Source organism: Macaca fascicularis, chromosome 3 (genome assembly GCF_037993035.2).
Source record: "Macaca fascicularis isolate 582-1 chromosome 3, T2T-MFA8v1.1".
In the NCBI taxonomy this organism is placed as follows: domain Eukaryota; kingdom Metazoa; phylum Chordata; class Mammalia; order Primates; family Cercopithecidae; genus Macaca; species Macaca fascicularis.
This window is the reverse complement of record NC_088377.1, coordinates 180,841,799-180,865,519: the sequence shown is the minus strand read 5'-3', so window position 1 is coordinate 180,865,519 and position 23,721 is coordinate 180,841,799. Positions and strand designations below refer to the sequence as shown.

The following is a 23,721-nucleotide window of genomic DNA, read 5'->3' as shown; positions in this document are numbered from 1 at the left end:
TATAGAAGATTCAAACAGAATAATTAACAACTGTATGATACATATTCTTTTTAAGCATATATGACCATGCTACACACAGGTCAGTAAGGCAAACCTCAACAAATGGCACATGCCACCATACTCAGCTATTTAAAAAAATTTTTTGTAGAGATGGTGTCTCACTATATTGCCTAGGCTGGTCTCGAACTCCTGGGCTCAAGTGATCTTCCCACTTTTCAGCCTTCTGAAATGTTGGGATTATAGGTGTGAACTAGCTCGCCCAGCCCAGACCACATTCTATGACCACAAAAATACAATTAAGTTAGAAATCAAATAAGTAAAGAAACATATTGATAGTCATCAAGCTGTATACTTATGATTTGTATACTTTTCTGTACATATGTTATATTTCTATAAAATTTGCTAAAAAGGGAAAATTTTAATATGGTTATAAAATCTATGTCTATTCACATTGTACCTTTTTTTTTTTTTTTTTTAAGAGACAGGGTCTCACTATGTTGCCCAGGCTGGAGTGCAGTGGCTAGTCACAGGCATGATCATAGTGCACTGCAGCTTAAAACTTCCAGGCTCAAGCCACTGTCCTGCCTCAGCCTCCCAAGCAGCTGGGAATACAGGTGTGTGTCCCTGCACCTTCTCCACAGTGTACTTTTTAATGCATCCTAGGAACAGAGGAATCTTTAATAATCCTTAACCCTTGACCATTTTATTCCAGTGAGAAAAAGATAAGGATGTCTTTAGACAGAATCATTCAAATGCTTTCAAAAGCAGGTACCCACCTCTTCACCCTCACTGGTATTGCCTGTTGCAGCTTTGGCTTGGGCATAATTAAAGTTAAAGATGTCATCATTATAGAAGTAACTCTGAAAAACATCCCAAGAACAGGTCACATTGAGAATGAACATACAAAATATAAAACCATCAGTTATACCAGCTAAACACAAAACTAACCTTAAGGATTAGTTGATGCCACTAATGCCACCATAGAAAATGGGCCATCTCTAACGATATCTTATCTTCTCTGATACATTCTACAGTATTTTGTATATAAAATCTTGTAGATAATTCTATACTGACCTTAAATGAGTTGAGGTAAATCAAGACATCATCAAATTGCTTAAGCAGGAAGAAACAGGAAGCCATGCACTGCCTCCCTGGTATTGTATCTGAAATGGAGGGGGAAAAAAACCCACATATATTCATGAAACTAAAATCCTCTTTAGCTGAAGTTTGAGTTATTTAATAATTTAGACACAGGAAAATATTCCAAAATATCTTTCTAGATTCTGAAATTATATATTTTGTTCAGTGGACAAAACCCCAATATAATGGAGGTCACAGTCCTTGAGAGTGACCAATAATCTCTCTGGGGATTAACTCCCAGAGTCCAAAATGAACACACGCCCTGCAGGTTCACTAACTACATTAACCAGGTCATTTTCCAAGGCTTTGATTCTCTCATCCAACATGTGCATATTCAGTTAGTGTGGCCTGGTTTCCATCATCACTTTTCTAAATCAACCAACACTTCCAATCTCAAATGGAAAAATAATTTGCCATGGAACCATCTGATTCTGATCCTGATCCAACTTTTTGCCTGATATCAGATTCCTATTTGAGTAGTGGAGGATTAGTGTAACTCCCACGCTTGCCACAGGCATTCCTAAAGCTCCTTATCCTGTTTCATTTTTTTCCTTTAACATTTATCACAGTCTGATATACTATGTACATCTGATATATATATACACACACACACGATATATCTAATCAGATATACATATAAAATTTAAAACCATCAGTTATACCAGATAAACACAAAACTAATCTTAAGGATTAGTTGATGCCACTAATGCCACCACAGAAAATGGTGGCATTTTGTGGTGTATCTGATGAGATGTACATACATATAGTGTGTGTATATATATATATCTGATATACATAGTATATCAGACTGTGATAAGTGATAAAGGAAAAAATTAAACAGAATAAGGAGCCTTAGGAATGCCTGTGGCAAGAGTGGGAGTTATACTAATCCTCCACCACTCAAATAGTAATCTGATATCAGGCAAAAAGTTGGATCAGGATCAGAATATACATATCAGATATACATACGTAGTATAAATATATATGTACACACACACTATATATATACTATATATTATTTCTTTTCTTTTTTTTTTGAGACAGAGTGTTGCTGTGTTGCCCAGGGTGAAGTACAGTGGTGTGATCTTGGCTCATTGCAACCTGTGCCCTGGGTTAAAGCGATTCTCCTGCCTCAGCCTCCCGAGTAGTTGGGATTACAGGCACGCACCACACTTGGCTAATTTTTGTATTTTTAGTAGAGATGGGGTTCCACCATGTTGGCCAGACTGGTCTCGATCTCCTGACCTCGTGATACGCCTGTCTCGGCCTCCCAGAGTGCTGGGATTACAGGCATGAACCACAGCGCCCGGCCACTATATATTGTTTCTAGTCCATCTGCCCTACTAGACTTAAGTTCCACAATGGTTGGGAGTTTTGTTTGTTTACTGCTGTATCCTCAACAGCTCAATAAAGTTTTATTGCATGAATGAATGAATGAAATGGGGAAAATAGTACGCAATAACTGGTATTGGTGAAACATTTGTGAATGTCCAGGAGTGATAAAAATATTTAATATAATTTTCAGTTCAGCATGAACACTGTTACTCAGAATAGATGCCAGACATAGACAACCAGTACAGGCAGCACCATATTGGTTCATGCTGGCTAGCTAGCATCTCTTTTTATACCCCTTTCTCAAATCTTTCACTGAATCTTGGCTGATGAAATACTTTAATCACAAAAATGAAGTTTCAAGACTACTAGTGGGCAATATAGGTGACTATTATATAACTGTGGCAGAAAGAAAGCATTTTCTAAGCTTAATACCCATGCAAGTAATCACTATAGAAAAGAAAAACTTAATTAAAAATGGTTTTAATATTTTTTATTAATCTACTTTGTTTTAAATTTTTGTGGGTATGTAGTCCATATATCCATACTGCATATGGACATCCAGTATATTTTGATACAGGCATACACTGCATAATAATCACATCAGGGTAAATGGGGTATCCATCACATCAAGCATTTATTCCTTCTTTGTGTTACAAACAATCCAATTATAGTTTTCTAGTTATTTTGAAATGTATAATAAATTATATTGTTAACTGTAGTCACTCTGTTGTGCTATCAAATACTAGATCTTATTAATTCTAATTTTTTTTTTTTTTTGTAGCCGTCCTCACTGTCCTCCCACTCCACTACCCTTCCCAGGCTCTGCTAACCATCACTCTACTTTCTATCTCCAAGAGTTCAAGTGTTTTAATATTTTTTAGCTCCCACAAATAAGTGAAAAGTGTGTCTTTCTGTGCCTGGCTTATTTCACTCAACATAATGTCCTCCAATTCCATCCATGCTGTTGCAGATGACAGGATCTCAACTCATTCATCTCATCTCATCCTTTTTATGGCTGAATAGTAAGTATTCCACTGTGTATATGTACCACATTTTCTTTATTCCTTCATCTGTTGATGGATGCTTAGGGTGCTTCCAAATTTCTGCTATTTTGAATTGTGCAGCAATAAACATTGTTGTGCAAATACCTCTTTGATACGCTGATTTCCTTTCTTTTGGGTATTTATCTAGCAGTGAGATTTCTGTATCATATGGTCATCCTATTTTTGGTGTTTTGAGGAACTTCCAAACTGTTCTCCACAGTGGGTGTGCTAATTTACATTCCCACCAACAGTGATGCATTTCTCTGATGATCAGTGATGTTGAACACCTTTTCATACATCCATTTGTCATTTGTATGTCTTTTTTTTCTTTTCTTTTTTTTTCTTTTGAGACGGGGTTCCACTCTTGTTGCCCAGACTGGAGTGCAATGGCGTGACCTCGGCTTACTATAACCTCTGCCTCCTGGGTTCCAGTGATTCCTCTGCCTCAGTCTCCTGAGTAGCTGGGATTACGGGCGCCACCACCATGTCCAGCTAATTTTTTGTATTTTTAGTAGAGACGGGGTTTCACCATGTTGGCCAGGCTAGTCTTAAATTCCTGACAGGTGATCCACCGGCCTCAGCCTCCCAAAGTGCTGGGATTACAGGCGTGAGCCACGGCACCCAGCCTTGTATGTCTCCTTTTAAGAAATGTCTGTTCAGAGTTTTTGCCCATTTTCAAACTGGATTGTTAGATTTTTTTCCTATTGAGTTGTCTGGGCTCCTTCTATATTCTGATTATTAATCCCTTGTCAGATGGCAAATATTTTCTCCATTCTGTGGATTGTCACTTCACTTTGTTGATTGTTTCCTTTGCTGTAAAGAAGCTTTTTTGACTTGATGTGACCCCATTTGTCCATTTTTGCTTTGGTTGCCTGTGTTTGTGCGGTATTACTCAAGAAATCTTTGGGCCAGGTCACTCACAAATGGTTGGGAACCTCATGTGTGCTCTGTCGTTAGTTTGCACCCCCTGAAGGGGCCGCCAGTGGAGGAGGCCTCTGGACTAGGGTTTCTGTCTTTGTGTTAAATCTCTCCTCCAGTGTGGCCCAGTGCCAGTGGGCTCCCGTGGGAAGCCTGCCGTCAGAACCAGATTGTTATTGTTGGGAAAGACAAAAAAGGCAGAAAGATCCCAGAATATCTGATCTATTTTAATGGCTGGAACAGAAGCTGGGATCAATGCGTGGCCGAAGATCATGTGCTTCATGATACCGATGAAAATCGTAGAATACAGCATAAATTGGCAAGAAAAGCTGTAGCTCGCCTGAGGAGCACAGGAAGAAAGAAGTGCTGCAGGTTGCCTGGTGTTGATTCTGCTTAAAAGCCTCCTCATTGACAAAAAAGATGAAAATGATGAAAACTCATTAAGCAGTTCCTCTGACAGCAGCAAAGTATGAAGAAATAAGTGAAGAAAGTGATACTGAAGAAAAGACTGAAGTGAAAGAAGAACCAGAGCTTCAAACAAAAAGAGAAATGGAAGAAACAACAGTAACTACAGAAATTCCTGAAGTTCTGAAGTAGCAAGAGGATGATTATTATTACATTAACAGAAGGAAATGGTTAGTGAAACTTTCATGCCAGACCAACATCATAATGATCTTGGAAGCATTTTGCTCTCAATGCAGCCTTTTCAGCCAATGAGAGGCCTCGTCACCATCATGCTATGCCACATGCCAGTAGGAACGTGCATTATATCCCAGAAGAAAAGAATGTTGACCTTTGTAAGGACATGGTGGATGGATTAAGAATAACCTTTGATTACACTCTACTGTTGGTTTTACTCTATCCTTATGAACAAGCTCAGTATAAAAAGGTGACTTTGCCAGGTGCAGTGGCTAACGCCTGTAATCTCAACACTTTGGGAGGCCGAGGTGAATGGATCACCTGAGGCCAAGAGTTGGAGACCAGCCTGGCCAACATGGTGAAACCCCGCCTCTACCAAAAATACAAAAATTAGCCGGGGATGGTGGCAGGAGCCTGAAATCCCCAGCTACTCAGGAAGCTGAGGCATGAGAATCGCTTGAACCCAGGAGGCAGAGGTTGCAGTGAGCCAAGATCACACCACCGCACTCTAGCCTGGGTGACAAGAGCGAGACTCCATCTCAAAAAACACAAAAAAACAAAAACAAAAACAAAAAAAGGTGACTTCATCCATGTTTTTTTTTCTAATTAAGGAAATTGCCACAAACCCTAATACGATCCAGGAGGAACTCTCTCCCAGCCTGTCTTTGTTGAATTCATCCATGCCACAGTCCACAGAGAGTCAGCCCACCATTAGTGAACCAGACACCCCCAAAAGGCACAAAGCTGAGTTGGAAGCATTGCAGTCTCTGAGGCGGTCCATGAGCCACACCACCAACTGTGACAGACTTTCTGACAGCAGCACCTCACCTCCGCCCAAGGGCCAGCAGCAGCACACATCCGCCAGCATACCCAAGCTGTTTCTGCACCTGGAAAAGAAGACACCTGTGCACAGCAGATCGTCTTCACCTATTCCTCTGACTCCTAGCAAGGAAGGAAGTGCAGTGTTCGCTGGCTTTGAAAGGAGAAAAACTAATGAAATGAACGAGGTCCTATCCTAGAAGCTTATGCCTGATAATTACCCACCAGGTGACCAGTCGCTTCCACCTGTTACATTTACGGGGCATAACATTTGCTGCAATTGTTTGTAAAACTTCCAGAAATTCTTGGAAAGATGTCCTTTTCTGAGAAAAATCTGAAGGCTTTATTGAAGCACTTTGATCTCTATTTGAGGTTTTTCAGCAGAATACTGTGATTACTTTTTCCTAGAGTCAGCTTATGTCACTTCCTGTGAGGTGCATTACACAGCAAGAATCTCCGGGCTATTTATTACAATGTTGATGGTTCTGTAAGAACAACTCCTCTGTCTAGCTTGGTGCTCTGGGTTCCAGATGAACAACTATCAAGGTGGTGGGTCTTTACCCAGAGCACAAACACAATGCCCACGTGGGGGCTCTGACAGAGGTGGGCCCTGTTGTTTGAGTTGCCCACATACTGTAGTTATTCTGTTAGGAATTGTTTCCTGGGTGCCTATAGTGCTCTGACACAACACTTGCTACTGTGTAGGCCATCTGTGATAGCAGGAAAAAAGCAACTGGGTTCACAGTGAAATGTTTGTGGAAGCATACATAGGTTAGGCTATTTCAATAGACATTGCAGTTCATTAGCGAGAACCACATTATTTTGTTATTTGCTAGCATTAAATAAATTTTTTTTTGCAAATTGGTTTCATTCTTTTGATGAAGCTGGGCAACTCTGTCCAACAAGGTTTAGTTTGTACTTGGAAACCACAAAGTAGCCTCAAAGTATGTTAGAGGAACTCGATATTGATGGCAAAAGAAAATTTGCAGCTATACATTTGCTTCTAACAGTTCCCTCTCTGTGAAACATTATTTTTGGTGATCTAAAGAAAGCATTGCCTTTCTTGTTTGAGATTTTACAGCTATACTTTGCTGTGTAATGTTATGGTTACCTGTCTGTAAAATGTTAGTTTTAGTGATCTAAATAAAGCCTATCTTGTTTGAAAGAAAACAAAAACAAAAACAACACAAAAAGAAGTCTTCGCCCACACCAATGTCCTGGAGAGTTTCCCCAATGTTTTCTTGTAGAATTTTCCTTATTTGAGGTCTTAGATTTCAGTCTTTAATCCATTTTGATTTGATTTTTATATAGGGTGAGAGATGGGAGTCTAGTTTCATTCTTCTGCATATAGAACTCCAGTTTTCCCAGCACAATTTATTGAAGAGACTGTCCTTTCCCCAGAGGTTCTTGGCACCTTTGTCAAAAATGAGTTCATTGTAAATGTATGGATTATTTCTGGGTTCTCTTAATGTGCTCCATTGGTCTATGTGTCTGTGTTTATGCTAGTATCATGCTGTTTTGGTTACTATAGCTCTGAGGTATAATTAGAAGTCAGGTACAGTGATTCCTCCAGTTTTGTTCTTTCTGCTCAGGACAGCTTTGGCTATTCTGTTCTTTTGTGGTTCTGTATAAATTTTAGGATTGTTTTTTCTATTTTTATGAAGAATATCATTGGTATTTTCATAGGGATTGCATCGAATTTGTAGATTGCTTTGGGTAGTATGAACATTTTAACAATATTGATTCTTCTAATCTATGAACATGGAGTATCTTTCCTTTTTTGTGTGTCCTCTTCAACTTCTTTTTTTTTTTTTTTGAGACGGAGTCTCGCTTTGTTGCCCAGGCTGGAGTGCAGTGGCGTGATCTCGGCTCACTGCAAGCTCCGCCTCCTGGGTTCACGCCATTCTCCTGCCTCAGCCTCCGAGTAGCTGGGACTACAGGCGCGCACCACCATGCCTGGCTAATTTTTTGTATTTTTAGTAGTGACGGGGGTTTCACTGTGTTAGCCAGGATGGTCTCGATCTCCTGACCTCATGATCCACCCACCTCGGCCTCCCAAAGTGCTGGGATTACAGGCGTGAGCCACCACGCCCAGCCTCTTCAACTTCTTGCATCAATGTTTTATAGTTTTTATTGTAGAGATATTTCACTACTTTGGTTAATTCCTAAGTATTTAATTTTATTGGTAGCTATTATAAATGGGATTACTTTTTTGATTTTCACAGTGTTTGCTGTTGGCATGTAGAAATGTCACTGATTTTTGTTTGTTGGTTTTGTATCCTGCAATTTTACTGCATTTGCTTATGAGTTCTAATAGTTTTTTGGTGGAGTCTTTAGGTTTTTCCAAATATAAGATCATATCATCTGCAAACAAGGATAATTTAACTTCTTCCTTTTCAATTCAGATGTCCTTTATTTCTTTATCTTGTCTGATTACTAGCTAGGACTTCCAGTACTATGTTGAATAACAGTGGTGAAAGTGGGCATCCTTGTCTTGTTCCAGATCTTAGAGGAAAGGCTTTCCACTTTCCCCATTCAATATGATACTAGCAGTGGGTCTGTCATATGTGGATTTTATTGCTTTGAGGTATGTTCCATCTATACTCAGTTGTTTTTTGGGGGGGTTATCATAAAGGGATGTTGAATTTAATCAAATGCTTTTTCAGCATCAATTGAAATGATCATATGGTTTTTGCCCTTCATTCTGCTGCTATGATGTACCCCTTGATTTGCATATGTTGAACCATTCTTGCATTCCTGGAATAAATCTCAGTTGGTCACGATGAATGATATGTTGTGGAATTCTGTTTGCTAATATTTTGTTGACAATTTTTTCATCCCTCTTCATTTGAGATATTGGACCTTAGTTTTCTTTCTTTTTTTGATGTGTCTTTGGTTTTGTTATCAGGGAAATACTGGTCTTAATGTGTTTGGAAATACCCCCTCCTCCTTTCTTTTTTGGAATAGTTTGAGTAGGATTGGTATTAATTTTTCTTTAAATGTTTGGTAGAATTCTACAGTGAAGCCAACGGGTCATGGGCTTTTCTTTACTGGGAATCTTGTTATTATGGCTTCGATCTCATTACTTGTTACTGGTTTGCTCAGGTTTTGGATTTCTTTATGGTTCAATCTTGGTTGGTTGTATGTGTCTAGGAATTTATCCATTTCTTCCAGGTTTTCCAATTTATTGGCATATCATTGCTCATAGGAGCCTCTGGTGATTCTTTGAATTTCTGCAGTATTGGTTGTATGGTGTATACATATTTGAGATGGGGGTCTCACTCTGTTGCCTGGGCTGGAATGCAGTGGTGTAATCATGGCTCACTGCAGCCTCAACTTCCTGGGCTCAGGCAATCCTGACACCTCAGCCTCTCAAGTAGCTGGGGCCGTAGGTGTGTGCCACCACACCTGGCTAATTTTTTTATTATGATTTGTAGAGATGAGGTCTTCCTATGTTGCCCAGGCTGGTCCTGAACTCCTGGGCTCAAGCCATCTGCCAGCCTCAGCCTCCCAAAGTGCTGGGATTACAAGCCTGAGCCAGCATGCCTGGCTGGTTTTAATATTTTTATATGGAAAAAAATATCATAGGCAAAGTTTAAAGGCAAATGACCTACCAGAATGTGACAAAAGTTAATGCTCAAAAGAGCTCTTGAAAACTCAGTAAAAAATAACATTTTATATCTAAAACTGATTCAAAGTTTTAAAACTCTCAGGAACAAAACAGCACATTTACTCTCCTTTATTTATTCTCTGATCCCACTTTCGCTGAGACGTTGAGAAGAACCAATTCCAATATTCTCTCTTATTTCTGACCTCCCACTTTATAATGTGAAGCCTAATAGATACATCCCTAGAGAGAGAATCAAACTTCACAGTCAATATATGCCCCATTCCAATTATAAAGCAGATTGTAAGTCCAGATTTCAGACATACCACATTCACTAGCTGATCCTCCCACCAACTGGAAGAACTGCTGGGCAATTTTCATATGATCCCTCTGAAAAACAAACTGAGCTGATATAGAGGAATAAGGTAAAAATATTTTTATCATACTTTATGGTTCTAACACATTTGTCAGGATTTAACATATACCCTTGTTTTAAATATTGCCCCAAACAATGCTAATTCTCATTAACATAACAACTAGACCCGAAACTGAATTAAAACCTGTGCAGGGACGGGAAGAAAAGAAGAAAAATAATCAAATCCTTAAATTCTATCCTAAAACTTCATTAAATGAACTCAATCATTCTACAAATATCTATTGCTCTTTTACCATATATCAGACCTTGGAACAGGAGCTATAGATATAACAAGCAGTATTTATTAAACTCATTTATTTAATAAATATTTGCTGCCTATCTATTATACAAGGCACTACAGAATGCACTTGAGATAAAAAGATTTATTCATATCCCAGTTTGTTCCAAAAAGAACAAAGAATGCTACATTAAGATGGATAAGAGCAATTTTAGACAGTGTTTTGGTGTTTATAAAACTAACTTCTCCAGAGAAATAATTTTCCTCACTTTACAGATGCCAAAATTACAGATATACGGAAGTTAAAAAAAAGTCCCTGCAAATAAGAATGAAGTTGCACAATGATTTTTAAGTTTATTAAATAACTTGCTATTTAAAAATTGGACCCTTTTAAGAAAGCAGGAGTCTTTAGGGTTATAAGTGTTTTTTTTTTTTTGTCTCTAAATAACACAACATTCTTTTCACAATGGAGTCTGGATTGGGGGATATGCAGAAATAAAAGGAACTACAGGAGAGCCTATTGCTGCTTGTACTTTGATAGTCATTTTGTTCTCTTCCACACACCTATAACTTTGCAACCTACAGATTATCAGTGATTTCTTCTTCTTATTATTATTATTATACTTTAAGTTCTAGGGTACATGTGCATAATGTGCAGGTCTGTTACATATGTATACTTGTGCCATGTTGGTGTGCTGCACCCATCAACTGGTCAGCACCCATCAACTCATCATTTACATCAGGTATAACTCCCAATGCAATCCCTCCCCCCTCCCCCCTCCCCATGATAGGCCCCGGTGTGTGATGTTCCCCTTCCCGAGTCCAAGTGATCTCATTGTTCAGTTCCCACCTATCAGTGATTTCATACTCACTGAACCCATTTCCTGGCCAAGGGCTGCATTGACCACTCCTTTGAGAATATACTCCTAGAAATATGGAATAACACTGATTAAGATGAATGTGGAGCTATGAGATTATTTTCAAATTAACTCCTTGCATTAAATCAATATTTTATATAAATTATCAAAGATTACCTATAGTTACTTTTCTCTGTTCTATCCCTGGCTTGAATGAAAGAATTAGGAGTCACTCATTTAGTTTCTAGCAGCCAAGAATCTATATAACAAAATTTACCATATTTGTAAATTCTCAACCTTAAGCAAAAATAATTCAAGGGAAGCTCTAGGAGATAAGTTTCATTTCATTTAAATTCTATGGAAGAAGAAGTAAAATGTTGATATAATAATTTTTAGTACCTTCTCAACCACTGCCACTGTCTGTGACCATATCATATACATTATTTTCCCTTTCCAATTTTTTTGAGACCGAGTCTCGCCGTGTTGCCCAGGCTGGAGTACAGTAGTGCGATCTCAGCTCACTGCAACCTCCACCCCCAGGGTTCTAGCAATTCTCCTACCTCAGCCTCCCGAGTAGCTGGGATTACAGGCCTCAGCCACCACGCCTGGCTAATTTTTTTGTATTTGTAGTAGAGACGGGGTTTTGCCATGTTGGCTAGGCTGGTCTCGAAATCTGGGCCTCAGGTGATCCACCTGCCTCAGCCTTCCAAAGTGCTGGGATTACAGGCGTAAGCCACCACTCCTGGCCCCTTTCCAATGTTATAGTTACTTTTCTTTGCTAGTAATCCTTTTCCTAAAAAAAAAATAAAAGTGTCCTCTGATGTCCATTTATAAGGTATTCTCTCTTTTGGAGTCTTGAGGCCTCACTTGTATCCCTTTTTTCAGACTTGGTTCAATTCTTTAATAGATACCCTCCCTAGCGAGCAGCGTTATCAATCTTTCATTTAAGAGAGCTCACACACAGAACAGCATGAAAGAAGCTGAATCTTTTAATATACTTGAGAAATATACCTGTTTAAACTTCATGGGGTCTGGAAATATTTTCGTCAGTCCTTCATTCAATAAATGGAATGCTTACTATGTACTTCATGTACACAGTGTTAGAGATACAATATAGACACAGTCCCTGACTATAAGGAGTTAACAATCCAATGGGGAAGAAAGACAAGTTATAGACAATTTATGAAATAATTGCATGTATCTAGTTGTTAGTTTCATCAGAATTCTAAATTTTCATATTTCCAAACACTAAAGGAATTTTCCAAATTTCTTTACCCTTTTTGACAAAATGACTACACACAAGGGAGTTTAAAAACATGAAAAAGCCCAGAACATTCATTCTCATATCACAAGTCGCATATAACATTCCTAAATGAATACATATGGTCTTTTCCTGGTATTCTACAGGCAGGAGTCTGCCTAATCTTCTCTAATATGACTTCCAACTAGATTTCTGAAGTTCCACTTTTAGCAGAACTTGGTTAGTAAAAATGTAAAACATTCTCAGTTACCTGAGGAGTAGTAGGTTCCAGATCCTTAATTAAGTTATAAGCTTCTTGTACATCATCTGAAATACAACAAAGTAATTATACTAGTCTGTAATCCAGAAAACCCTTCTGAAGCAGTCCCTCCCAAAAGATAAGATCCTTCAGTACTTAAATATTCATGGGAAACATGATCTGTTTTATCCGTCTTCTAACTCTCCATATTCGGTGTTGAGTAGTTATGCTAAAAATAACCAAATCAAATATCCTTAGAAAACTCATATTAAGCCATGAAGTACCTTAAAAATTGTTGAAGCTAAGAACATGGATGAGGCATTCTATGCCAATGGCATTGATAAGAAAAGCAACAATTTTTTTTAAAAAAGAGATATATATATATTAAGTATATAGGAATTAAATGACATGAAGTCTGAGATTTGCTTTAAAATGTTTCAGGAACAGAAAAGAGGTGCTGAATGAAAAAAGAAGACTGGAAATATCCTGAAAAGTGCTGAATCCAAGGTGAGTATTTGGGTGTTTACTGTACTATTTATTTTTGTCTATGTTTGAAATTTTCCATAATAAAAATAATTTATAAAATATATATGCTGTTTATTTCATTCTTGTCCAAAACATATTTCTTTTTGCTTTTATATAAAATAGAGGCGGGCCGGGTACGGTGGCTCAAGCCTGTAATCCCAGCACTTTGGGAGGCCGAGACGGGCGAATCACGAGGTCAGGAGATCGAGACTATCCTGGCTAACCCGATGAAACCCCGTCTCTACTAAAAAAATACAAAAAACTAGCCGGGCGAGGTGGTGGGCGCCTGTAGTCCCAGCTACTCGGGAGGCTGAGGCAGGAGAATGGCGTGAACCCGGGAGACGGAGCTTGCAGTGAGCTGAGATCTGGCCACTGTACTCCAGCCTGGGCGACAGAGCGAGACTCCGTCTCAAAAAAAATAAATAAAATTAAATTAAAAATAAATAAATAAATAAAATAGAGGCTGGGCACGGTGGCTCAGACCTGTAATCTCAGCACTTTGGGAGGCCGAGGCAGGCGGATCACCTGAGATCAGGAGTTCAAGACCAGCCTGACCAACATGGCAAAACCCCATCTCTACTAAAAGTACAAAAATTAGCCGGGCACAGTGGCGCACGCCTGTAATCCCAGCTACTCGGGAGGCTGAGGCAGGAGAATTGCTTGAACCGGGGAGGGAGAAGTTGCAGCGAGCGGAGATCATGCCACTGCACTCCAACCTGGGCGACAGAGTAAGACTCTGTCTCAAAATAATAAGAATAATAATAAATAAATAAAATAAAATAGGACGGTTTGTAAGTTCATATTCTTATTTTAATAAATAAATTTTCCTCCATGAGGAATATGTTGTCCTGGTTGGTTTCTACCATGCACCTAAAAAGGCCCACATTGTAACTGCAGGGCCCATGACCAAATGCCACCACAAATGCATGGTGGCTGCTACCCTGTACTCACAGCTGTTAGAAAAGGCTGCTTCAGGCGTTTGTCTAACAATTGTAATCTTACTTAGGGGCAATAAATATCATATCCTCTTTGAATAATAGTATTTCTTATAAGCAGCCTGGGATACAAAGAAACAAAGGCAGACAATCAAAGCAAATAAGAAACAGTTAATACTTTTTTCAAAAGACACAAGAAAATGTGAATGTACATTATGCAACAGGGGAAACTAGAAAAAGAAAAAAGAACTATAAGGGAAGGGGAGGAAAAACAATGAAAAAGAAAGAATGGATAGAGAATAAAGTACAGAAAAATGAAAGGAAAAAAGAAAAAACAGAATGAGGGAGAAGAAGGTAGGAAGCGACAGAAGAGGAAAGAGGATAAAAAAAGGCACAACAAATAACCACCAATAAACTTGTTCTATGAACTTGTTGCAAATATATTTTTGGAAGTATGGATTTAAAAAGTGAAGTAAATAGTTCCATCAGACATATTTAACTACTCTAAAATACCTCATTGTAAGTAAGACTAGGACAAATTTTTCTTACCTTGACGAAGGTAGTAAATCACCAAGTTTAGCCTAGCTTCAGGAATGACATCAACTAGGGGAGGTAAAACCTGCAAAGCCCCTTCACCTCCTCGGAAAACAACCTAGAGATATAGAAATCATGCTCTTATGGCAATAATTATGTATATATTTCTTAGTGACAATGTTTAAGGAGCTGGCACATATAACTGGGTTCATGATATTCAACTAAAATAGTACTGGGAATCAGTTGATATATTGAGAACTTTTACTATTGGCGGAATTTATTATTGCCTACCTAATCCGCATGCTTCTTACCTTCTCTCTTCTTTTCCTTCCTCTCTGCTGTTGATCCTCCTTAACAGCCTTGTCATAACTAAACATTTTATTTTTAACCCTATATAAAACCTACCTCCATTATCACTCTCTCTAAACCCTTGCCCTTTTTTATTCATAGCACTTACATCTTTATTTTATTGTATATTTCTTTATCTGTTTATCTATTACATCCACCAGAATATAAGCTCCATATGGCAAGGAACTTTGCATTTACTGTGTACTCCTAGCCTCTAGAACTGTGACTAGTATAGTCAGCACTCAGTTATTTTTTGAAAGGACGAATATATTTTTGAAGCTCTATTTATATATATGACCTTGACTTCGTTGGAAGAAAGCCATGATCTAAATTATAACAATATACACATATTGTATACCCACAAAAATTTAAATTAAAAATTTGAAAAAATAAAATTATAATAACTATGAGAAATAGAATAAAAGCATAACCCTTATTGTGTACATCTCTTTTCCTCTCCATAAGAACTGCAGAAAACTCCTAAAGTACCCAATAATTAACAAAACTTCTAGACAGACATTCTACATCAAAAACTCCATGAAGGGACTTATATATCCTTTCTGAGCCTGTTTCCTCATCTCTAAATGGCATTAGTAATGGCTACCTTTCAGGTTCTTATGAGGATTAAATGAGCTAAAGTGGGCTAAATGTGTGGCACGTATTTCAGTGTTTCATTGAATTAATTTAGTAAACATTCATTAGCATGTACTATATGCCCACTACTGTAACAAGCACGGGAGTTATAGCAGGAACAGGCCACTACCCTGTCACCCCAGACTATTCAAGTGGGGACAGACCTCCATTAAGCAAACAAATAAATATGTTATCAGGTGCTAATAAGTATTACAGAGATAAGCTAAGAAATCAAAACAAACAAAAAAATCCATGAAAGGACAAGTTATTTTGCGTACTGTTGTATTTCTAGAGCCTGGCATAGTGTATGGAATGTAGCAAACTGTTTCACAAATAAATGCACAGAAAGCAAGGTCATCCAGCATGAACTACATAATCTCTTCTCTCAACCCCAAAATATCTATCTAGTGATCTTTTTTGTTTCCTCTTTGAGATATTCCCTTCTTTTGCCAAGATTAATTCATTCACCTGTCTTCTTGAACCCATGGACTTCTAACTCCATCTGGACCTCTTTTCCCCTTTAATTATTGTACCCTCAGTCTTCCCAAAGTCCTGGTCCTACTTCTCAACTTTAAACACACACAAGGGGTTTTTGTTCTCTTGAAAAATCTTCCACTTGGTCCCACTGTTTCCTCTAGATAGTGCCCTATTTTTCTCTTTTCTTTCAATGCCACACTTCAAAAGTATGTGGCTTACTGCTTCTACTTTCTTCTCATCTTCTCACTCCTTAACCTCTCAAAACATTGGCTTCTGCTCTCAGCATACCAATAAACTCACTCTCAGGAGTCACAAATTCATCTCTTTAGCCAAATTCAATGGACTTTTCTGTCCTCTTGCTCCATGATGTGTCTGCAGTTTTGACACGGATGCCTACAAGATAACAATAATAACAACAACGCCATTTTTTCTTTTTTTTTTAGACGAAGTCTCTCTCTGTCACCCAGGCTGGATTGCAGTGGCGCGATCTTGGCTCACTGCAAGCTCTGCCTCCCAGGTTCAAGCCATTCTCCTGCCTCAGCCTCCCGAGTAGCTGGGTCTACAGGCGTCCGCCATAACGCCTGGCTAATTTTTGTATTTTTAGTAGAGACAGGGTTTCACCGCGTTAGCCAGGATGGTCTCGATCTCCTGACCCTGTGATCCGCCTGCCTCGGCCTCCCAAAGTGCTGGGATTACAGGCATGAGCCACCGCGCCCTGCCTATCAATGCCATTTTCTAAATGCATACTGTGTGAAGCACCTTACACATTACCTCATTTAATCTTCACAAAAAAAGCAAGATAAGTACTTTTTTTTTTTTTTTTGAGATGGAGTCTTGCTTTGTCGCCCAGGCTGGAGTGCAGTGGTGCTATGTCGGCTCACTGCAACCTCTGCCTCCCGGGTTCAAGCGATTCTCCTGCCTTGGCCTCCTGAGTAGCTGGGATTACAGGCGTGTGCACCAGCATGACCTGCTAATTTTTGTATTTTTAGTAGAGGTGGGGGTTTCACCATGTCGGTCAGGCTGCTCTTGAACTCCTGACCTTGTGATCCGCCCGCCTTGGCCTCCAAAAATGCTAGGATTACAGGCATGAGCCACTGCACCCGGTCAAAATAAGTACTTTCATTTTCCCGATTCTACACATGAGAACACAGATTCAGCAATGTTAAGTGATTTACCCAAAGTCACAAAGCAAGTACATGGTAGAACTTGATTTTGACCTCAAATCTAACTTCAAAAGTTGATGTTTTTTTTGTTTTTTTTTTGGTTTTTTTTTTTTTTTGAGACAGAGTCTCGCTCTGTCGCCCAGGCTGGAGTGCAGTGGCCTGATCTCAGCTCACTGCAAGCTCCGCCTCCCGGGTTCACGCCATTCTCCTGCCTCAGCCTCCCGAGTAGCTGGGACCACAGGCGCCCGCCAGCTCGCCCGGCTAGTTTTTTGTATTTTTTAGTAGAGACGGGGTTTCACTGTGTTAGCCAGGATGGTCTCGATCTCCTGACCTTGTGATCCACCCATCTCGGCCTCCCAAAGTGCTGGGATTACAGGCTTGAGCCACCGCGCCCGGCCCAAAAGTTGATGTTTTTTAACAACCACTTATATTGCCCTGATATTTTTCAGGTTTAAAAAAATATATAAAAGTAATATGTGTTCACTGGAAAAAACTTAAAGTATTGGCCGGGCGCGGTGGCTCAAGCCTGTAATCCCAGCACTTTGGGAGGCCAAGGCGGGCGGATCACGAGGTCAGGAGATAGAGACCATCCTGGCTAACATGGTAAAACCCTATCTCTACTAAAAAATACAAAACATTAGCCGGGCAAGGTGGCGGGCGCCTGTAGTCCCAGCTACTCGAGAGGCTGAGGCAGGAGAATGGCGTAAACCCAAGAGGTGGAGCTTGCAGTGAGCTGAGATCCAGCCACTGCACTCTAGCCTGGGCGACAGAGCGAGACTCTATCTCCAAAAAAAAAAAAAAACTTAAAGTATTAAGAAAGAAAAATTTCCATATTCTTACTTCTCTTTCTAATCCCACTCTCTAAGAATTATCCCTATTTCATGTTCCTTTCAGTCATATATTCATATAGTGTTTCTTTACCATAGCTGTATATTATATCCACCTGGGATGCTTTAAAAAAAAAAAACTAGGCCGGGCGCGGTGGCTCAAGCCTGTAATCCCAGCACTTTGGGAGGCCGAGACGGGCGGATCACGAGGTCAGGAGATCGAGACCATCCTGGCTAACACGTTGAAACCCCGTCTCTACTAAAGAAATACAAAAAACTAGCCGGGCGAGGTGGCGGGCGCCTGTAGTCCCAGCTACTCTGGAGGCTGAGGCCGGAGAATGCCGTGAACCCGGGAGGCGGAGCTTGCAGTGAGCTGAGATCTGGCCACTGCACTCCAGCCTGGGCGACAGAGCGAGACTCCGTCTCAAAAAAAAAAAAAAAAAAAAAAAAAAAAAAAAAAAGAAAACCTTCCATATTAATCTGTCAATACTCTTACAATAACTCCTAAATTTATTCTCAAGTCTTTATCTTTCTCCAAGCTTAAATTCCAGACTACCATATAACCCATAATGCTCCAGAAAAATTAATCTGGCTTCTATTTAGAAACTAAATTTAAAGTTAAAAGATTAGATGCAGAAACTCATAGTAGAAACTATCCAAATAAAACTGTATCTGTGATGGAGGCCTGAATTAGAGACGAAATGGAGTAAATATAAGGCATTGCCAGCAAGAAGAGAATAGGATTTAGTAACTGAATAGGTACTGGAGATAAAGAGAAGGGGAGAATCTAAAACAGCTGTGGTTTACTGGAAGAATTGGTACTATAAAAAGGAATAGAGAAATCAGAAGGAAAAAGCATAGTTATTATTATTGCCACTTTTGGATGAAGAATCTCAGTAGTATTAGTTGATTTGCCCAGTGTTCCCAGATATCTGAATTGAGAGCAGCTGTTCTGCATCTCACTATATTACATGGTTGATAGAATCATAATCTAGCCCTAAACCCAACCACCCATCCAATTTGAGTGTCTGCTATTCCCCACTACAAATTTACTGTTCTAGTAAGATAAATCTGCTCACAATCCTTTACATATGTCACCCTCATTCTAGCTCCATGTCCTTGACTAGAATGAACTCTCTAAATCTCAGCCATCCTTCAAAGATGCAAAAATATTTGCCATTTATTTTAAACCACAGGGGGATATGTTCCTTTGTCTTTCCCCAAAAAACAGACACCTGGATCTACACTGCCTTGTGCTTCTTTCCAAATATTAAATATATTCTTGTTCTCCCAACAAGGACTTCCTTAAGGAAACAGACTAGTACTTTAAAACTTATCTCCTCCACAGTGAGGAGGTGTTCCCTTGGAGTAAAGCATTATTTGCTGGGGCTTCTCCTTTTATTCATCTTTCTAATGGCTGTGATATACCAAAGCAGGGTAGGACTGAAGTCAGTCAAGATGGCAAATCGTTATTCACCAGATTGTGCCTGATGAGTTCTTTAGCAAATTCAAAGGATGAAGAAGCATTGTCCATCAAGCTTTTGAGTTCTGCCTGAAATTTAAAAAAGAAAGGCTTATGAAAATGACAAGTGTATAGTTCTTATACCACATATTGACACAATGGTTTATAATTTACAAAGAATTTAACAAGCTATTTCATTTGATCCTCATGACTCTAGGTCAATGTAATTATTATTACCCACATTTTCAAATGAGGGCAATAATAAATGAAAACAATGAGGCTTATAAAAGTTAAGTGATTTGGGCTGGGCACAGTGGCTCATGCCTGTAATCCCAGCACTTTGGGAGGCCAAGGGGGCGGATCACAAGGTCAAGAGATCGAGACCATCCTGGTCAACATGGTAAAACCCCCATCTCTACTACAAATACAAAAAAATTAGCTGGGTGTGGTGGCACACGCCTGTAGTCCCAGCTACTAAGGAGGCTGAGGCAGGAAAATCACTTGAACCTGGGAGGCGGAGGTTGCAGTGAGCCAAGACTGTGCCACTGCACTCCAGCCTGGTGACAGAGCGAGACTGTCTCAAAAAAAAAAAAAGTTAAGTGACTTGAAACTTATACTAAGCAGCAAGTTTGAAAACTGGGATACTCACGTCTGAAGACTCGTAGAGTTAGTTTTTTCTTTCAGTGTCAAAGGTGATGAAGGAGCTAAGCCTTAAACAACTAAGGCTGATTCTTTAATCTGAAAGGAGATTTTAAGAAATTCTCCTTTCATCCCTTTTCTATTTCTATTAGTGGGTTGTTAAGCTTTTCTGGATAAAAATAATTAAATTCTTGATTGTTCTTCACTAACTATCACAAACTCGTTCTGCCTGATCTCATAATTGGGAATGCATGTCTGCTCAGCAATTTTTCTATCACTCTTCTCTCGTCCACAGTACAGTTCCAAAGTTTTGGGTAATATTAGGTTACATCAGCAGTTTTCAAGCTTTTTGGTCTCAAGATCCCTTTTATACTCTATAAATGATCTCAAAGAATTTTTGTTTATGTGGCAAATAGCCCTCAATACTTATCATATTAGAAATTAAAACAGAAAAATTTAAGTATTCAATTCATCGAAAATGGTAGTAATAATATGCCTTAAAATATGTCGGAATTAACATTTGGTCTCAATTTCAGAGCAACTTGTCATTTCTGAAAATAAAAACAATCAAATTTTTTTAAAAGTTTAAAAATAGGCCAGCCGCGGTGGCTCAGGCCTGTAATCCCAGCACTTCGGGAGGCCGAGACGGGCGGATCACAAGGTCAGGAGATCGAGACCATCCTGGCTAACATGGTGAAACCCCGTCTCTACTAAAAATACAAAAAATTAGCCGGGCGTGGTGGCGGGCACCTGTAGTCCCAGCTACTCGGAGGCTGAGGCAGGAGAATGGCGTGAAGGTGGAGCTTGCAGTAAGCCGAGATCGCGCCACTGCACTCCAGCCTGGGTGACAGAGCGAGACTACGTCTCAAAAAACAAAAAAAAAAGTTTAAAAATAACAATAATAAACCCCACTACAAATTGACTTACATATTTTTTTTACTTTAAAAAACTGTATTTATCAAATCAAAAATTTAGTGAGAACAGTGTTATTGTTTTACATTTTTTGCAAATCTCTTTAATGTCTGGCTTAACAGAGGATAGATGGATTGTAATATCTGTATCTGCATTCGATCTATTTTGAGTCCATATTGTGCCAGGTGACAAGGACAAAAAAGAAAGCCCAATACCAGTACAAGGTGGGAAGTCTAGTGAAAGACCCTTCCCACAATCAGCAGGAACTACTAAAGAGCTACATGGCAAAGGAAGGATAAAATGGAATTTTCTATGAACTTTTTGGGGACCCCTTGAACATAAATTAATAAAATAAAAAAACAGTTGTATAATAGGATTAAAAACAAAAGTTGGTTTTTGAAAAGACTAAAAAAATGTGAAAATGTAAACGAAATTATCAAATTTTTAGAAAAATACAACTTACCAAAAATAACAGAAGAAGAAATAGAAAACATGCATAGTCTTATAACGACTAAAGGAACTGAATTAGGTAATTTAAAATCTTCTAAACCTAGACAGTTTTATCACTAAGTTCTACCAAACATTTAAGAAAAAGCCAATGTTATACAAACTCTTCCAGAAAGTAGAAACATATGGTACCTGCTTCAATTAATTCATTTTCCTTTGAGATAACCTTTGCACCAAATCCTGACAAGAACTATACCAAAAAAGCAAATTATAAACCAATCAAACCAATATGTATTGATGCAACAAATTAAATAATAGCTATCTAATATGTGATATGTAAAGAGAAGAATGAACCATGATGAAGCTGGGTTTATTCTGGTATAAAGTTGATTTTTAAAATTTTTTATTTTTTTGAGACAGGGTCTCACTCTGCTGCCCAGGCTGGAGTTCAGTGGTGCCATCTTCACTCACTGCAACCCCTGTCCCCCAGGATCAAGTGATCCTCCCACCTCAGCCTCCCAAGTGTCTGGGACCACAGCTACACACCACCACACCAGGGTAATTTTTCTATTTTTAGTAGAGGTGGGATTTCACCGTGTTGTCTAGGCTGGTCTCAAACTCCTGACCTCAAATGATCCCCCCACCTCAGCCTCCCAAAGTGGTGGGATTACAGATGTGAGCCACCACGTTCAGCCTAAAGTTGATTTAACAATAGAAAATACTTCAAATAATTTGCCACAAGAATAAAGGAAAATATGATCGTTTCAATAGACAAAGAATACACGATGTTATACTTCAACATCTGATCCTTATGAAACCTCTTAGCAAACTAACACTGGAAGGGAATTTCCTTAATCTGATAAAGGATATCTTTTTAAATCTACATTAAACATCATGTTTAATGATGAAATATCATTTCTTAATGATGAAATATCATCAAAAACTTTCGTTTTGAGACAAAAAAACCTTACAAGTGTGTGTGTGTGTATATATATGTATATGTATTTTTTTTTTAGATGGTATTTAGCTGTGTTGCCCAGGCTGGAGTGCAGTGGTGCAATCTTGGCTCACTGCAACCTCCGCCTCCCGGATTCAAGCGATTCTCCTGCTTCAGCCTCCCAAGTAGCTGAGATTACAGGTGCATGCCACCACGCTCGGCTAATTTTTGTATTTTTAGTAGAGACGGGGTTTCACTGTGTTGACCAGGCTGGTCTTGAACTCCTGCCTGCATGATCTGCCTGCCTTGGCCTCCCAAAGTGCTAGGATTATAAGTGTGAGCCACTGCACCCAGCCACAACAATATTTCAAATATTCAACAATGTTCCAGAGGCCCTAGTCGTGCAATAAGAGAGAAATAAAATTATAAGAATTAGAAAGGAAGAAACAAAATAATGATATGATTATATATATACATATATATAAAATACAAATGGATTTACAGGTAAATTATTAGGATTAATAAGAGAGTTCTCAAAAGATGACATGCTAATGACCAACAGGTATATGAAAAAATGTTCAGCACTACTAATCATCAAGGAAATGCAAATAAAAACCACAATGTGATATCATCTCATTCCAGTTAGAATGGCTATTATCAAAAACACAAAAGATTACAAGAGTTGGCAAGGATGTCGAGAAAAGGGAACCCTTGTGCACTGTTGGTGGGAATGTGAATTAGTAGTGTAGCCATTATGACAAACAGCATGTAGATTCCTCAAAAAATTAAAAATAGAATTACCATACGATCCAGCAATCCTACTACTAGATATCTATCCAAAGGAAATGAAATCAGTATGTCAAAGAGGTATCTGCACTCCCACGTTCATTGCAGCGTTATTCACAGTAGTCAAGATATGGAAGTAATCTAAGTCTATCAACAGACAAATGAATAAAGAAAATGTGGTAAATAAACAATGAAACTATTCAGCCTTAAAAAAGAAGGCAATTCCATCATTTGCAACAACATGAATGAACCTGAAGGACATTAGTTAAGTGAAATAAGCCAGACACAGAAAGACAACCACCACATGATGTCACTTGTATGTGGAATCTAAAAAAGTTGAACTCACAGAAGCAGAAAGTAGAAGAGTAGTAACCAGGGCCTGGAGCCAGGAGGGTGAAGATTGGGAAGATGTTGGTCAAAGGATACATTATTTCAGATGGAGGGGAGGAATAAGTTCAATGAATCTATTGTACAACATAGTATACATTATATACAACATAATGTACAACACTATTGCACAACAATGACTTCTAGTTAATGACAATGTATTATATATTTAAAAATTGCTAAGAGAGTAGACTTGAAG

At 38.8% G+C, this 23,721-nt stretch overlaps 1 protein-coding gene and 1 pseudogene across 3 annotated transcripts in view; one reads left to right on the top strand and one right to left on the bottom strand.

The window, feature by feature from the left end:
* The window catches only part of IFT56 (intraflagellar transport 56), a 63,925-nt gene that overhangs the window by 10,992 nt on the left and 29,212 nt on the right, over positions 1 to 23,721 (bottom strand). For all 3 annotated transcript variants that reach the window (XM_045388281.3, XM_065542633.2, XM_015447260.4), the window contains exons 8-14: positions 19,430 to 19,504; positions 14,520 to 14,622; positions 12,523 to 12,578; positions 11,027 to 11,080; positions 9,828 to 9,891; positions 1,075 to 1,163; positions 777 to 860 (exon numbers count right to left, since the gene is read on the bottom strand). In XM_045388281.3, coding sequence (XP_045244216.1) covers positions 777 to 860; positions 1,075 to 1,163; positions 9,828 to 9,891; positions 11,027 to 11,080; positions 12,523 to 12,578; positions 14,520 to 14,622; positions 19,430 to 19,504 — 525 coding nt within the window. The remainder of the gene's footprint in view (positions 1 to 776; positions 861 to 1,074; positions 1,164 to 9,827; positions 9,892 to 11,026; positions 11,081 to 12,522; positions 12,579 to 14,519; positions 14,623 to 19,429; positions 19,505 to 23,721) is intronic.
* LOC102138236 (MSL complex subunit 3 pseudogene) lies at positions 4,594 to 6,492 on the top strand (annotated as a pseudogene).